This window comes from Thalassophryne amazonica, chromosome 21 (assembly GCF_902500255.1).
Source record: "Thalassophryne amazonica chromosome 21, fThaAma1.1, whole genome shotgun sequence".
NCBI classification, from domain to species: domain Eukaryota; kingdom Metazoa; phylum Chordata; class Actinopteri; order Batrachoidiformes; family Batrachoididae; genus Thalassophryne; species Thalassophryne amazonica.
In genome coordinates, this window is record NC_047123.1 from 442452 (window position 1) to 458462 (window position 16011).

Consider the following 16011-nt stretch of genomic DNA (forward strand, 5'->3'; position numbering starts at 1 on the left):
TTAAAGCTCTGTCTGGGTTTTTGATTAATTAATAAGCTGGAATGGAAGATTGCTGCTAATCCTCCTCCTTGACCCGTGCTACGAGCATTCTGACAGTTAGTGTGACTCGGGGGTGTTGACTCATTTAAACTAGCATATTCATCCTGCTGTAACCAGGTTTCTGTAAGGCAGAATAAATCAATATGTTGATCAATTATTATATCATTTACCAACAGGGACTTAGAAGAGAGAGACCTAATGTTTAATAGCCCACATTTAACTGTTTTAGTCTGTGGTGCAGTTGAAGGTGCTATATTATTTTTTGTTTTTGAATTTTTATGCTTAAATAGATTTTTGCTGGTTATTGGTAGTCTGGGAGCAGGCACCGTCTCTACGGGGATGGGGTAATGAGGGGATGGCAGGGGGAGAGAAGCTGCAGAGAGGTGTGTAAGACTACAACTCTGCTTCCTGGTCCCAACCCTGGATAGTCACGGTTTGGAGGATTTAAGAAAATTGGCCAGATTTCTAGAAATGAGAGCTGCTCCATCCAAAGTGGGATGGATGCCGTCTCTCCTAACAAGACCAGGTTTTCCCCAGAAGCTTTGCCAATTATCTATGAAGCCCACCTCATTTTTTGGACACCACTCAGACAGCCAGCAATTCAAGGAGAACATGCGGCTAAACATGTCACTCCCGGTCTGATTGGGGAGGGGCCCGGAGAAAACTACAGAGTCCGACATTGTTTTTGCAAAGTTACACACAGATTTAATGTTAATTTTAGTGACCTCCGATTGGCGTAACCGGGTGTCATTACTGCCGACGTGAATTACAATCTTACCAAATTTACGCTTAGCCTTAGCCAGCAGTTTCAAATTTCCTTCAATGTCGCCTGCTCTGGCCCCCGGAAGACAATTGACTATGGTTGCTGGTGTCGCTAACTTCACATTTCGCAAAACAGAGTCGCCAATAATCAGAGTTTGATCCTCGGTGGGTGTGTCGTCGAGTGGGGAAAAACGGTTAGAGATGTGAACGGGTTGGCGGTGTACACAGGGCTTCTGTTTAGGGCTTCCTCCTCACAGTCACCCAGTCAGCCTGCTTTCCCGGCTGCTCGGGATCTGCCAGGGGGTAACTAACGGCGGCTAAGCTACCTTGGTCCGCACCGACTACAGGGGCCTGGCTAGCTGTAGAATTTTCCACGGTGCGGAGCCGAGTCTCCAATTCGCCCAGCCTGGCCTCCAAAGCTACGAATAAGCTACACTTATTACAAGTACCGTTACTGCTAAAGGAGGCCGAGGAATAACTAAACATTTCACACCCAGAGCAGAAAAGTGCAGGAGAGACAGGAGAAGCCGCCATGCTAAATCGGCTAAGAGCTAGTAGCTATGCTAAGCTAGCGGATTCCTAAAAACACGCAAAGTGAATAATGTGTAAATAATTTAGAGGTGATTCAGCAGAAGGAGTGCTTTAGTTAAGGCACGTAAAGATTACACTGGGAAACAAATCGTAATCTAGATAACTAGATCAATCTAACTGCGCAGATTAAACAGCTAACAGATACAGAAAAACACCGCTGTGCTCCGGAACAGGAAGTGATACAATACCGCAGTGAGAGCCAACCACCAGTCATATATATATATATATATATATATATATATATATATTTTTTTTTTTTAAGATTCTAAATGCTGTGTGATAAATGGAAGGTTAAACCCTCAAGCAGATAATTTTACCTCTATCTGTGAGGGGGAAGGCTGTTGTTGATTATATAATAACACCTCATGCTGGTTTACAATCATGTCTTGATTTTAATGTATATACTTCATCTGAGCTTTTAAATAAGGCAGGATCCGCAGCCTTAAACCTTATTGGGGAGTGAAGTAGACTTCCAGACCATTAAATGTTATGTTTAAAATTTCATGTAGGTGATTGTTTTGGGGTGTATGATTCGGAGGACTTACAGTATACAATAAAAGTTAAACTGTATTTTTCAGATACATTTATGTCTTCAAGTGAATGTAATGGCATTGCAGAGTATCCAAATAGGTTTGCAGAAGATGCAAAATCAGTTAAATATGGACCAAGTGTATATCATGTTCTGTGACATTTTACATAAGGAAACGGGTTGTTCTCATCCAGTAAAAAAGACAAAACGGTATTACAGTATAAAGTGAACCAACCTTTTTGGAATCAAGAACTACAGGCTCTTTGGACTGCTTTGTGGATAGTTGAGAATAGTTTCCTTAGGTGTAAAGATCTAAATGTAAAAATGAGTTTTAAAAAATGTCAACAAAATTTTGACCAAAAGCTAAGATTTTTTTTAAAAGACGTTTCAGAAGAGGACAGTCTCTCCAGCTTGAGAATTTGCAGTTAAATTCTAAACTGTTTTGGAAAGAAATTAATAAATTAGGACCCCAGAAAATAAAATCAGTTCCAATGGAGATAATAACAGATAATGGAGATTCTTGCTTTGAAATAGATAACATTTTGTCAAAATGGGAAAATGATTGAGTCCTCTGTGGAAGCGATCAACAAAATTATGAAACCAAACTTAAATTGGAGAGTGAGCTATCAGATGCTATACTGTATCAAAATGATATGTTGAATTATGATATTACTCTCAAGGAGGTACAAAAGTTGTGAGTGCTGCTAAAGCAAATAAAGCAGTGGGAGTTGAAGGGATTCCTAATGAAGCTCTCAAGGCACCCTCTTTAATTCAGTTTCTGCAGGGTCTTTTTCAAGCCTGTTTTTAAATTCTGTTGTTCCATCAGAGTGGCATCAGTCAATAATAAAACCTATACCAAAATCTTCAAAGGCTGAGCCAAGAGAACTACTCAACTATAGAGGTATCAGCTTGCTAAGTACAGTCTACAAACTATTCCGGTATCCTCAACAACAGACTGAATCAGTATACAAGCACATAATATTCTAGCAGATGAACAAAATGGCTTTCGAAAAGGTAGGGCTTGTGTGATGCCTTTCATCAGTGATACCACTGATGATATGTTCTATCATCAGTGGTAAGGGCCAGACTATATGAAGGAAAACAAAACATTGTTTTATTGATTTCCAGAAGGCTTTTGATTGGGTTAACAGAACTACTGCAGTTTAAATTAATATACGGCATTTCAGGTAGATTTTATAATGTAGTCAAATCTCTGTATAAAGCCTCAGCTGCATGTGTTCAGGTGAATAATTTGAGGACTGGCTGGTTCCCTACTCCATTTGGAGTAAAACAAGGCGATGTGTTATCGCCTATGTTATTTGGTTTGTATATAAATAATTTAGTAGATGAAATCAAAGAAGCCAACCTTGGTATTTATATTGATAAGTTAAATCTACGTATCTTGTTGTATGCTGATGATATTGTTTTGCTGGCAGAATCTGAAGTGAATTTACAAAAAATGTTGAATATTTTGAATGCACGGTGTAAAAAATGGAGACTGTCTCTGAATAAGGATAAAACAGGTAATTCACTTCAGAAGGAAATGTGAACAGAGATGCTCATATAAATACCTTGGACTAGTTTTTAATGAATTTGTGTGTTTTAGTGAGGGAACTAAACACTTATCAGAATCTGCTGGGAGAGCTCTAGGATCAATACAGAGCAGAATGAAGATCTTACTGGATATAGGTTTCTCTGTGTTTACAAAGCTTTACGATGCAGTGGTTGGTTCTATTATGTTTTATGCTGCTGGTGTGTGGGGCTTTGAGGAAGTCAAACATATTAGTAGTCTTCAGAACAGAGCGATTAGATGCTTCTTAGGTGTTCACTGCTAAACTGGCTGTAGAGGGTGACATGGGGTCAGAGCCCTGCCTTATAAAGCAGAGAATAGAGATGCTTCCTTTGTGGAACTGCTGGGAAAGGATGCAAGAGGTGTTGTACCCAGTTGTACCTTGAAATTGTGTAACATGTGACATGTATGTGGTTATCTTGTTTTGGATATGGAGTGTCTTATAAGTCCATGTGGGCTGGGCACCAGTGGTGCATGACACTTTAATAAAATCAATCAATCAATACTACCTTTTGGGCTCTATTCTTGGATTTCATTCCATTGTTACCCAGACGATTTGCAAATTTACTTGCCCTTGAAGCAGAAAGATGTTTTTCCTTTGAAACGGCTTCTGGTATGTTAAAATGATAGCTTAAAGGAAGCTTAGAGGGGACAGGACCTTTTCTGTTGTTGCTTCTAAATTGTGGAATAGCTTGCCAGAGAGGCACCTTCATTGGCTACTTTTAGGGGTCATCTTATTTTCTTTGGCTTTTGACTGCAGCAAGACTGTTTTTAGATTTTATAGTTTTTATATTTTAATATTTATTTACTTGTTTAAATATATGTCTTAATGTTTTAAATGTATGTTTAAGTGTACAGCACTTTGGGTCAGCTGTAGTTGTAGTAAAGTAAATCTTTATAAATAAAGATGGTATGGTATCAACAGGGGTAACGTCCAACACCATTAGAAGGAGCTGGTCCACCACAGCAACTGCCACTCCCTCCGTACACTGACTGTTCAAACAAGCAGACCAAAATTAGGTGTATCCACCCACAGAGATCTGGCCACTTTCAGGTCTTTACACTTCAGATGGTGCAGCCACTGCATTGTGGAATTTTCCAAACATCCTTGACAGCAGTGAAGGATGGTCATCCTTACTGACTGAAAGGGTGTTCCAGGTGCCCATGCACATGACTCTACTCAGGTTTGTACCTGGGTCCCTCCGTGCAGTGGACGACATCATATCATACAACCTGCCATCCTCCAAAGACAAAACCCTTGGTGCACTCCTGTGGTTTGTCCTTTTCCAGAGATGATGCTCCAGATGGCTTTGCTCTATCCCCTTCATAATGTGTACTAATTTCTGATGAAAGGCAGCAGAGAGCCGAAACAGGAATTCTTCTTTTTTATCTTGGAGCTGCGTGACATGTTTTTATGGCGGCCCACTGCCAACCCTCAAAGGGACTAACAAAGGGCTGGAAGACCACCTGCACTTCTGGATGCAGAGCCATGAAAATTCAGTAAGGTATATCTTATATATTATATTCCAATTCTAAGGTAGAACTATGCCAGTATACAAAGGTATATCTAAAAAGGAAGAGTAAAATAGGAGAGTAGAAAAGAGTAGAGTAGAGCCACTTAGGTGCCTGGTCTTGAGAACCAGGGATGGTTCAGGTTACACATGTCCAGGTTACACATAGAAAATGAATACACAACAAATAAAAAAAATAACAGATAGTTAGATGTTAAAGGGGCACTCCAGATGAGGGTAGTGTTGGGCTGGGTAGCGTGCCCATTAGCATCAGCCTAGAAATGCTGGCTGTGGAAGATGGCTTTCGGACTGCAGTTAGGCAGAGAAAATCAAGTAGGACTTGGTACCCAGTTGTGGTACCCTGATCACACTCGCCATTGTGAACTGCGGACCAGTTTTCTCCTTTGGATATGCCTGTTGTGAGTTCTTTGAGCCCACGGGTAACTCCCATTCCTAGCTTCAGGCCAAAATGCCGGGCTTTAGTGATGGGGATTCTATCACCCGCAAAGTCAGGTTACAGACGCCGGCTGACATTAAATGTATTCCTGGGGCCAGAGCTCCTGACACTGCTTCCCATCTTAGGATGCTGATGCTGCAGAAGGGTAGACAGACAAAGGAACAAGACATGAGATAGTCACATAGTTATTCACGTTGGCGCCAATGATATCAGGATGAAGCACTCGGAGGTCACAAAAATGGGCGTCGAAGACTTGACCATGCCAGAAAGATGTTAATAGTCTCTGGTCCCTCAGGTAATGATGAGGCATTTAGCAGGCTGACATCATTAAATAGGTGGCTGGTGCAATTTTGTAGATGGCATGACTTTAGTTTTATTGATAACTGGCCCTCGTTCTGGAGCCGCCATGGCTTGCTGATGCTGGAAGGCCTTCACCCTACTGGGAAAGATGCTGCCATCTTGTCTGTGAACATAGAGCTCTACAGGGAGGGCATTAGTCCTAACATTAGGACTTTACAACAGGCCATGGAGCAGGTGATTAGAGACCCTGCAAGGCTTATGACAAATGTGAGTGTGGAATCCATTAGCTTAGTGAGGAAATTAGTGCAGAAAATCCACTATGGGGATAGTGCAGTTTATGTGGCAGGGAGCGAAATTCATCAAGTTGAGACTGTCCAGTTGAGACTCTCTCTGATCACTCATGCATTTGCTGTTTTTCTGTTTTCGTGCAGAAAATCCACAATGGTGATAGTGCAGTTTATGTGGCAGGGACGGAAATTTGTCCAGTTGAGACTGTGGCTGTTTCCGTAGATGTGTCCATAAAAATCATAGAGTGGTATGCTTTGCAGCCTAATACCCATTACTACATTGGATGACATTGAAATTAAGGATGGCCCGTTGGCTGTTCCTGCAATATCCAATATTTTGTCTTCTACCTACATACAAACCGCGTGGAATGTATATGCATAAATGGTATATGGACTGCATTTATATAGCACTTTTCCATCTGCATCAGACGCTTAAAGTGCTTTACACACCTGTGCTTACTTTCACCCCGATGTCAGGCATCTAATATATGCTAATCTGGAACCACCCCTAAACCCAAACAGTCCAACTGTCAACCCCACTGAGGTCCTTAGTCTGGGTCTCATTAACGTAAGATCATTATCCTCAAAAATCATTGCTGATTAATGATCTAATTATGGATCATCACTTAGATATGATTGGGTTATGTGAAACCTGGCTTCAACCTACAGCTGTCCTCTCCTTAATTGAGGCCTGCCCACCGGCATATATATTTAGTCACGTCCCTCATGATGCGAAGCAAGACGGGGGTATTGTTCTTATTTATTTATTTATTGATTATTGGTGACTTCAACATTCATATAAATAAGCCTTCTGATCCCCTCTGCATGATAACCCTCTGCAAATCATTTATGGACATTGTGGATGTATTAGGATTCCAGCAGTGCATTCAGGACTTGACGTACAATAGTGGAATGTTGACATCATGCCTCTTGCATTGGTGCTCTCTGATCACTCACTTATTAGGTTTACAGTTTCACTGCCATGTTTAGTGGAATAACAACCTTATATATCACTACGGTGATGCATCAACTCCTCAACTAAGACTGAACTCGAAGCTAGACTGCCTGATATCTTAGCTTCACTTTTGGAAAATGCCCAATCAGTAGACAGTCTTGTGACTACCTTAAACTCAACACTCAAAACAACACTCGTCATGACTGCGCCACCTATGTTAAAACTACGCCCCCCCCCCCCCCCCAAAACACAGTCACCTTGGTTCAGTGATTACTTGCGTAACCTCAAGCATAAGGATAGAGGTCTCGAATGGAAATGGCGTAGTTCAAAATTAGAAGTATTCCACCTTGCATGGCGTGATGCTATCTTAGACTATAAGCATGTATTACTGGCTACAAAGTGGACCTACTACTCTGATTTGATCAACAAAAACAAGCATAACTCAAAGTTCTTGTTCGACACGGTGGCAACACTTATTCATGGACAACCACCTGTAGTTCGCTCTCCTTTTACAGCACAAGATTTCCTGGATTACTTTGGGAAGAAAATAGAAGACATTAGGTTAAACATATCCCAGCATGCCTTAACCCAGCCACTACACCCTGCTATTGAGGTGGGCGCCACTACTGAGGTATTACCTAGATTTACAGAATTTGATAGTATCTCACTAGGCATGCTGATGAAACTCGTAATGTCAACAAAAAGCACAACCTGTTTATTTGATCCTATACCAACAAAACTGGTTAAGGACCTGTGGTCCACTCTTGGGTCGACTGTGTTGGAAATTGTTAATCTCTCATTAACTTTAACACAGTTTGGCCCTGATCTGGGCCTTAATTCCATTGTTTCCCCCCCTTTCTTTTACTCACTATCTGCCCCAGCTTTGTTTTATTAGTTGTTTATTTTCATCATGTGTTTGTTCTATGTTCCATTTTGCTTTGCCAGTTTGTTTCTTTACGTCTATACTTTGGCGATAAGTTCTGTTCCATTCTAGTTTGTTGTGCTAGGTTGTGTTTTTCATTGTTTATCATGTAGTTATCATCTGTTTATTTTTGCGGTTCTCATTCCTTTTGTTTTCTGTTGTACTTTTATATGGGGTTTTGCTTTCGGTTCATGTTAGTCCTTGCTTGTTTTTGTCATCTGGTTATCTTCTGTTTTATACTTTAGTCATGAGTCAGTTCCAGTCGAGTTTTGTCATTGTGTTTATTTCCTCCTTCTTATTCTCTGATTTATTCTCATGTTCATGCTCTGTCCGGATCTGCTTAATGCTAATAGTTTATTCTGTCCTCCGTCTCCTTTTTATCTGTTCATAGTTCCCTGATTCCCTCACACTTATCTGATTATGTTCTCACTCCACATCACTGCACCTGCCTCATGTCTTTGTCTCTCACTTTGTTTCTGACTGCTTTGTGTTTTCATTCAATCACGCTCTTCGCACCTGTTTACGTATCTTTCTTTTCTCCACTCCACCTTGTGTTGTCCTCCCTCACTATCTTGCACCATGCATAATCTTTGTTCACTGGCCACACCCCTTTCTAGATTGTTCCTCACGTGCACTTTAACTCCTGTCTTAAACACCTCCCAGCCACCACTCCCCCGCCAGTTTGTTGTCTTTATTGACATTCCAGCATTTGCTCACTCTTGTTTTTGACAAGTTGTGTACTGTCCAGACTTAAGACGCACTTATTTTCCCTTTCGTATAGCTAGCATAGTGGCATAGTATGTTACTGTGCTTTTTACTCTTTTAATTTATTGTATTAATAAACGGAGCGTGCCGCGGCCTCAACTTTATCTAATTCTGGGTCTTTTAGTGAAGCTTAGGGCTAGTGGGCAGCGATCACCTTAGTATTCCTTCTGTTTTTCTTGTTGCTTAATACTGACAAATTATACTGTATTTGTTGTTTTTCTGATGTCTGATTTAGTTTTTTTTTTCTCTCTCTCTCTCTCTGGTTAAGGTGCAGCTCCATCCAGAGATGAGAGTGGGTGTTTTTCTTGTGCAGGCCTCCCATCCTGTGCACCGGCAAAATGTCCTGTATATTTGTTTTGTCTGTTGTCTGTATCATGGCCCAACAGTGGGTCACCCCTTTGAGTCTGGTCTGCTTGAGGTTTCTTCTTCAAATCATCAGGGGGAGTTTTTTCTTACCACTATCGCCTGTGTTCTTGCTGTGGGGATTGGTAAGGTTAGACCTTACTTGTGTGAAGCAACTTTGTTGTGATTTGGTGCTATATAAATGAAACTAAATAAATAAATAAAAAAATAACACAAAGACATTTTATCTCAGCAGTGAGATTCATGTCTCTGGGTCCTCTGCCTTTGAGATCGAGAGGCACCCTGGGAAGAACCTATAGAGTCATGAGGTCACTGGACAGAGGTGTTTGGCACTGCTGATATCTTTGCTGGAGAAGGAAGGTCCACATCTTCAGGGTACTGGAGCTGTCTTCTTGCTGTATGATTGTGAGACTTGGATTCTAACCAGCAATTCAAATCAAATCAATTTTATTTATATAGCGCCAAATCACAACAAACAGTCGCCCCAAGGCGCTTTATATTGTAAGGCAAAGCCATACAATAATTACAGAAAAACCCCAACTGTCAAAACGACCCCCTGTGAGCAAGCACTTGGCGACAGTGGGAAGGAAAAACTCCGTTTTAACAGGAAGAAATCTCCAGCAGAACCAGGCTCAGGGAGGGGCAGTCTTCTGCTGGGACTGGTTGGGGCTGAGGAAGAGAACCAGGAAAAAGACATGCTGTGGAGGGGAGCAGAGATCGATCACTAATGATTAAATGCAGAGTGGTGCATACAGAGCAAAAAGAGAAAGAAACACTCAGTGCATCATGGGAACCCCCCAGCAGTCTAAGTCTATAGCAGCATAACTAAGGGATGGTTCAGGGTCACCTGATCCAGCCCTAACTATAAGCTTTAGCAAAAAGGAAAGTTTTAAGCCTAATCTTAAAAGTAGAGAGGGTGTCTGTCTCCCTGATCTGAATTGGGAGCTGGTTCCACAGGAGAGGAGCCTGAAAGCTGAAGGCTCTGCCTCCCATTCTACTCTTACAAACCCTAGGAGCTACAAGTAAGCCTGCAGTCTGAGAGCGAAGACTCCCCATTTACATGAACAAATTGTAATCTATTAGATAAATATGATTCAAAACACTACAGCGCAGTGCCTTTAATACCTATGGCATGCTCTAATCTCTGTAATAAAATTTTATGGTCAACAGTATCAAATGCAGCACTGAGTTCTAACAGAACAAGCACAGAGATGAGTCCACTGTCTGAGGCCATAAGAAGATCATTTGTAACCTTCACTAATGCTGTTTCTGTACTATGATGAATTCTGAAACCTGACTGAAACTCTTCAAATAGACCATTCCTCTGCAAATGATCAGTTAGCTGTTTTACAACTACCCTTTCAAGAATTTTTGAGAGAAAAGGAAGGTTGGAGATTGGCCTATAATTAGCTAAGATAGCTGGGTCAAGTGATGGCTTTTTAAGTAATGGTTTAATTACTGCCACCTTAAAAGCCTGTGGTACATAGCCAACTAATAAAGATAGATTGATCATATTTAAGATCCAAGCATTAAATAATGGTAGGGCTTCCTTGAGCAGCCTGGTAGGAATGGGGTCTAATAGACATGTTGATGGTTTGGATGAAGTAACTAATGAAAATAACTCAGACAGAACAATCGGAGAGAAAGAGTCTAACCAAATACCGGCATCACTGAAAGCAGCCAAAGATAACGGTAATTTTTTCTCTAATAGTTAAAATTTTATTAGCAAAGAAAGTCATGAAGTCATTACTAGTTAAAGTTAAAGGAATACTCGGCTCAATAGAACTCTGACTCTTTGTCAGCCTGGCTACAGTGCTGAAAAGAAACCTGGGGTTGTTCTTATTTTCTTCAATTAGTGATGAGTAGTAAGATGTCCTAGCTTTATGGAGGGCTTTTTCATAGAGCAACAGACTCTTTTTCCAGGCTAAGTGAAGATCTTCTAAATTAGTGAGACGCCATTTCCTCTCCAACTTACGGGTTATCTGCTTTAAGCTGCGAGTTTGTGAGTTATACCACGGAGTCAGGCACTTCTGATTTAAAGCTCTCTTTTTCAGAGGAGCTACAGCATTCAAAGTTGTCTTCAATGAGGATGTAAAACTATTGACGAGATACTCTATCTCACTCACAGAGTTTAGGTAGCTACTCTGCCCTGTGTTGGTATATGGCATTGGAGAACATAACAAAGAAGGAATCATATCCTTAAACCTAGTTACAGTGCTTTCCGAAAGACTTCTACTGTAATGAAACTTATTCCCCACTGCTGGGTAGTCCATCAGAGTAAATGTAAATGTTATTAAGAAATGATCAGACAGAAGGGGGTTTTCAGGGAATACTGTTAAGTCTTCTATTTCCATACCATAAGTCAGAACAAGATCTAAGATATGATTAAAGTGGTGGGTGGACTCATTTACATTTTGAGCGAAGACAATTGAGTCTAATAATAGATTAAATGCAGTGTTGAGGCTGTCATTCTCAGCATCTGTGTGGATGTTAAAATCGCCCACTATAATTATCTTATCTGAGCTAAGCACTAAGTCAGACAAAAGGTCTGAAAATTCACAGAGAAGCTCACAGTAAAGACCAGGTGGACGATAGATAACAACAAATAAAACTGGTTTTTGGGACTTTCAATTTGGATGGACAAGACTAAGAGTCAAGCTTTCAAATGAATTAAAGCTCTGTCTGGGTTTTTGATTAATTAATAAGCTGGAGTGGAAGATTGCTGCTAATCCTCCGCCTCGGCCCGTGCTACGAGCGTTCTGGCAGTTAGTGTGACTCGGGGGTGTTGACTCATTTAAACTAACATAACATATTGAAGGTTAGTAAGAGAGACGAAGATGAGGAGTTTTTGAGTATCACTTGCATTGTGTGGGAGAGTCAGCTTCGGCATTTTGACCATGTGGCAATTTTATCTGTGAATGATCTAGGTGCCTCAGTGTTGAGAACCCCGGTGGCTTGAGAAGACCTAGGGCATCCCCTAGGCCTAAGACCTAGCCCCTTGTTTCACCTGGCTGCACCAGATAGATGGTTATTTTAGAGATGTACGAATGGACCAATTGTCTGCCTGGGTGGTTGCCATCCAGGGTTCCATGGTGTCGTGGATGCGGCAAAGCACAGCAACAGTGCATGCTCCCAGACTTGACTTGACTTAACACACTTGCGTGTTACTTTACACACGGCACCTTACTTTCCTACATTTTATACCTCATAAATAGCAATGTGGAGGTGGACATGACCCCCAGATGGACTTGCGCTTGTGTTGTAGACCAGGCACCATAAGTCATCTTGTTGGATCCCAGATAATCATTGCTAAAATGTCTTGCAAATGTTTTGGGGTGGGAGTGCTCTCTCATTTTGGCGTGAACCTATGCACAGATGTTGACTGTTGGAAATCATCTGCTGGACTCTTATAGGTTGAGGGACTTGGAGGATCAGTTCCAGGGTCTGCAGACTTCAGCTTGTGTTGCAGTGCCAGCTCTGAAATTTAAGGTAACAGTCTTTTTACTGTCCAGACAACACCATCATGAACATGATTAAATGGACTTAAAACTGCACACACTATAAGTGTCTGAAATGGCCTTTTATACATTAATATAAGAACCAGTAAGTTGTTGTTTTTTTTTTTGTTTGTTTGTTTGTTTTTGGTGAAGATTCAATGTCTTAATTTAGTGTGCAGAGAACAAAGCAAAACTCCTTCAGTCTGGTTGTGGGTCACGTTAGTCTAGTGCGCGTTTTTGGAATGGAAGTCTCTGTGGAGGATCTTTGGGTCCCACTGCAACGACTTTGTGTATAATGAAAGGTTACTTGGTGAGACTCAGATGAGAAGGATCACTGACACTGTGAGGGAACATCAGATACCACATTTAGTCCGTGTGATGCATTTCCCTAAACATGATTCCACACACAGTTGTGTCATTGAGGACTCTGATGGGGAAAAAAAGATGATGGGTACGCCCTAGTTTCACCTTGCTGCAGCAGATAGACTGTTACTTTGGAGAGGTGTAGATGGATGGATCGAGACGGGCTCTCTGAGTGCTTGTCATCCAGGACCCAAGATGGTTCTGTGCTGTGTTGGATGCAGCACCAGCGCATGACCTGATGGAAATGAAGTACAAGTCATGATCAGTGTCAAGGTAAAGTTTAATCTACAGTTCCAGAACATCTTGAATGTTTTATTTTAACTCCGTTGTGGTGTTGTACAGAGATGAAATTACAAGAACCACATCCCTGTCCAAATACTTACTGACCTCGTCTTCAAAATCAAAATTATAAGATACACTCTGTTGTACTTGGCTTTGAACCCAGAAACTTGTGATATTTCATAGATATATTCCACTGGGGCAGATTGAAGTCACTTTGGGCAATACTTTTCTATTGTATATTTCTTTTGTCCTTTTGTACTCTGCTGTCATTTTTATGCTGTTTGATGTCTTCATGTCACTGCCCATAAACAACCAATCAAAAGCCACTCAGTTTATACATAAACTGGCTACCAGGTCCCTGTGATTAGGAACGAGACTTCAAACATCTTTTTATTTGATTGTCTTTCTGCATTTTAAAAGATGCCAACATGCCCCAAAATAGGAGGTTCACTGGTCCTCACCAGGATCTATCGAAACCCAGAATCGCAGTTACAGACCCACTAACTAACTGAAGTTACTCGTGCACTGTCCCTGCTGACTGCAGGGAATAAAGTCTGCTGATAGTCTGAGTACAGATCTGTACCTGGTGGATGTTTGGAAGGCTGAGCGCTGATCTTTGTGTCATTCTGTGTGACAGGTGGAAAACCTCTTTTGTATGGGTTCTCCTCTGGCTGTTTTCTTGGCGTTGCGAGGGATCAGGCCTGGAAACAATGGCGTCCAAGACCACATCCTCCCAACATCTATTTGTAAACGCCTCTTCAACATCTTCCACCCGACAGACCCTGTGGTGAGCCACATCCCACCGCAACACCTACAATTCTGCTGTGTAATTTCTGTCCAAGACGGGCTCGAGTCCAACAGTGAGTTTGAGATCTGGGGCAGAATTAACAGATTATGCAGAAGTGCAAAGGCCAGCTTATGCAGTTCAGTGGAAATCTTTATGATAACTGGACACGTTTCAAGCACAGATTTGAAATGTATCTGGCTGCAAGCAAGAGGAAGAGAAGAGACGATGCAAACTCAAATCTTTCTTCATGTGCTTGGGAAGATGCACTGGACATTTTTAACAGCTTTCTGATTGAGCCAAAAAATCTCAAATTGGACACAGTGATCCAAAAATCTGAAGCATACTTTGTGCCAACTAAAAACATAACATTTGAGAGATATAGGTTTTTCTCCTTTGACCAGAAGCTGAAGATTACATTCGACCAGTACTTAGTCGAGCTGTGCACACTGAGAAAATCTTGTGAATTTCCATACCTCAGAGACTCTTTAATAAGGGCCCCTTCACACATAACACGATTGAAGCCAACTCTCATACAAAGGAGGAATTGCATGGCATTTGCGAAAAATCGGAGCTGCCTCCAACGCCTTGTACACGTGTCGCTACAACTATTCGCGCACACCAGCAGCTGAAAGAGTGTGCCCTGTGAGAGCCCATTTGATCCTTCTCACAGCAGGTGTCGGCCAAATTCCAGGTGACATGCACAAACATCCAACACCACTCACTTGACACTTAGAAAATGTGGTGCCATTTGCGCTGTTAGCACGAAAATAGCCAGCAGATGATCACTTTCGAGCTGGATGTGAAATTTGTTTAAGTGCCCCCACGAGTGTGGCATTGTAAAAAGCAACACACGTGACGTGAATGTATATCGCATGTGTGTGCGTGTCGCGCCCTCCCCCCACATGTGGCATGCATGTATTTCGCACCCCCACCCCTTGCTCTCCCCCGACATATGTGGCATGCAGGGGGAGAGCACACTTGCATGACACTTGCTTGCTTGCCTCTACTGGTGGTTGGCTCTCACTGCGGTATTGTATCACTTCCTGTTCCGGAGCACAGTGGTGTTTTGCTGTATCTGTTAGCTGTTTAATCTGCGCAGTTAGATTGATCTAGTTAACTAGATAACGATTTGTTTCACAGTGTAATCTTCACATGCCTTAACTAAAGCGCTCCCTCTGCTGAATCACCTCTAAATTATTTACACATTATTCACTTTGCGTGTTTTTAGGAATCCGCTAGCTTAGCGTAGCTACTAGCTCTTAGCTGATTTAGCATGGCGGCTTCTCCTGTCTCTCCCGCACTTTTCTGCTCTGGGTGTGAAATGTTTAGTTATTCCTCGGCCTCCTTTAGCAGTAATGGTACTTGTAATAAGTGTATCTTATTCGTAGCTTTGGAGGCCAGGCTGGGCAAATTGGAGACTCGGCTCCGCACCTTGGAAAATCCTACAGCTAGCCAGGCCCCTGTAGTTGGTGCGGACCAAGGTAGCTTAGCCGCCGTTAGTTCCCCTCCGGCAGATCCCGAGCAGCCGGGAAAGCAGGCCGACTGGGTGACTGTGAGGAGGAAGCGTAGTCCTAAACAGAAGCCCCGTGTACACCACCAACCCGTTCACATTTCTAACCGTTTTTCCCCACTCGGCGACACACCCACCGAGGATCAAACTCTGGTTATTGGCGACTCTGTTTTGAGAAATGTGAAGTTAGCGACACCAGCAACCATAGTCAATTGTCTTCCGGGGGCCAGAGCAGGCAACATTGAAGGAAATTTGAAACTGCTGGCTAAGGCTAAGCGTAAATTTGGTAAGATTGTAATTCACGTCGGCAGTAATGACACCCGGTTACGCCAATCGGAGGTCACTAAAATTAACATTGAATCGGTGTGTAACTTTGCAAAAACAATGTCGGACTCTGTAGTTTTCTCTGGGCCCCACCCCAATCGGACCGGGAGTGACATGTTTAGCCGCATGTTCTCCTTGAAGTGCTGGCTGTCTGACTGGTGTCCAAAAAATGAGGTGGGCTTCATAGATAATTGGCA

General features: G+C 42.0%; 1 protein-coding gene across 1 annotated transcript in view; it reads left to right on the plus strand.

Moving 5' to 3' along the window:
• Positions 1 to 16011, plus strand: part of ddhd1b (DDHD domain containing 1b) — a 137866-nt gene that overhangs the window by 64600 nt on the left and 57255 nt on the right. Inside the window, exons 8-9 of the mRNA XM_034162273.1 lie at positions 12465 to 12540; positions 13831 to 13980. Coding sequence (XP_034018164.1) covers positions 12465 to 12540; positions 13831 to 13980 — 226 coding nt within the window. The remainder of the gene's footprint in view (positions 1 to 12464; positions 12541 to 13830; positions 13981 to 16011) is intronic.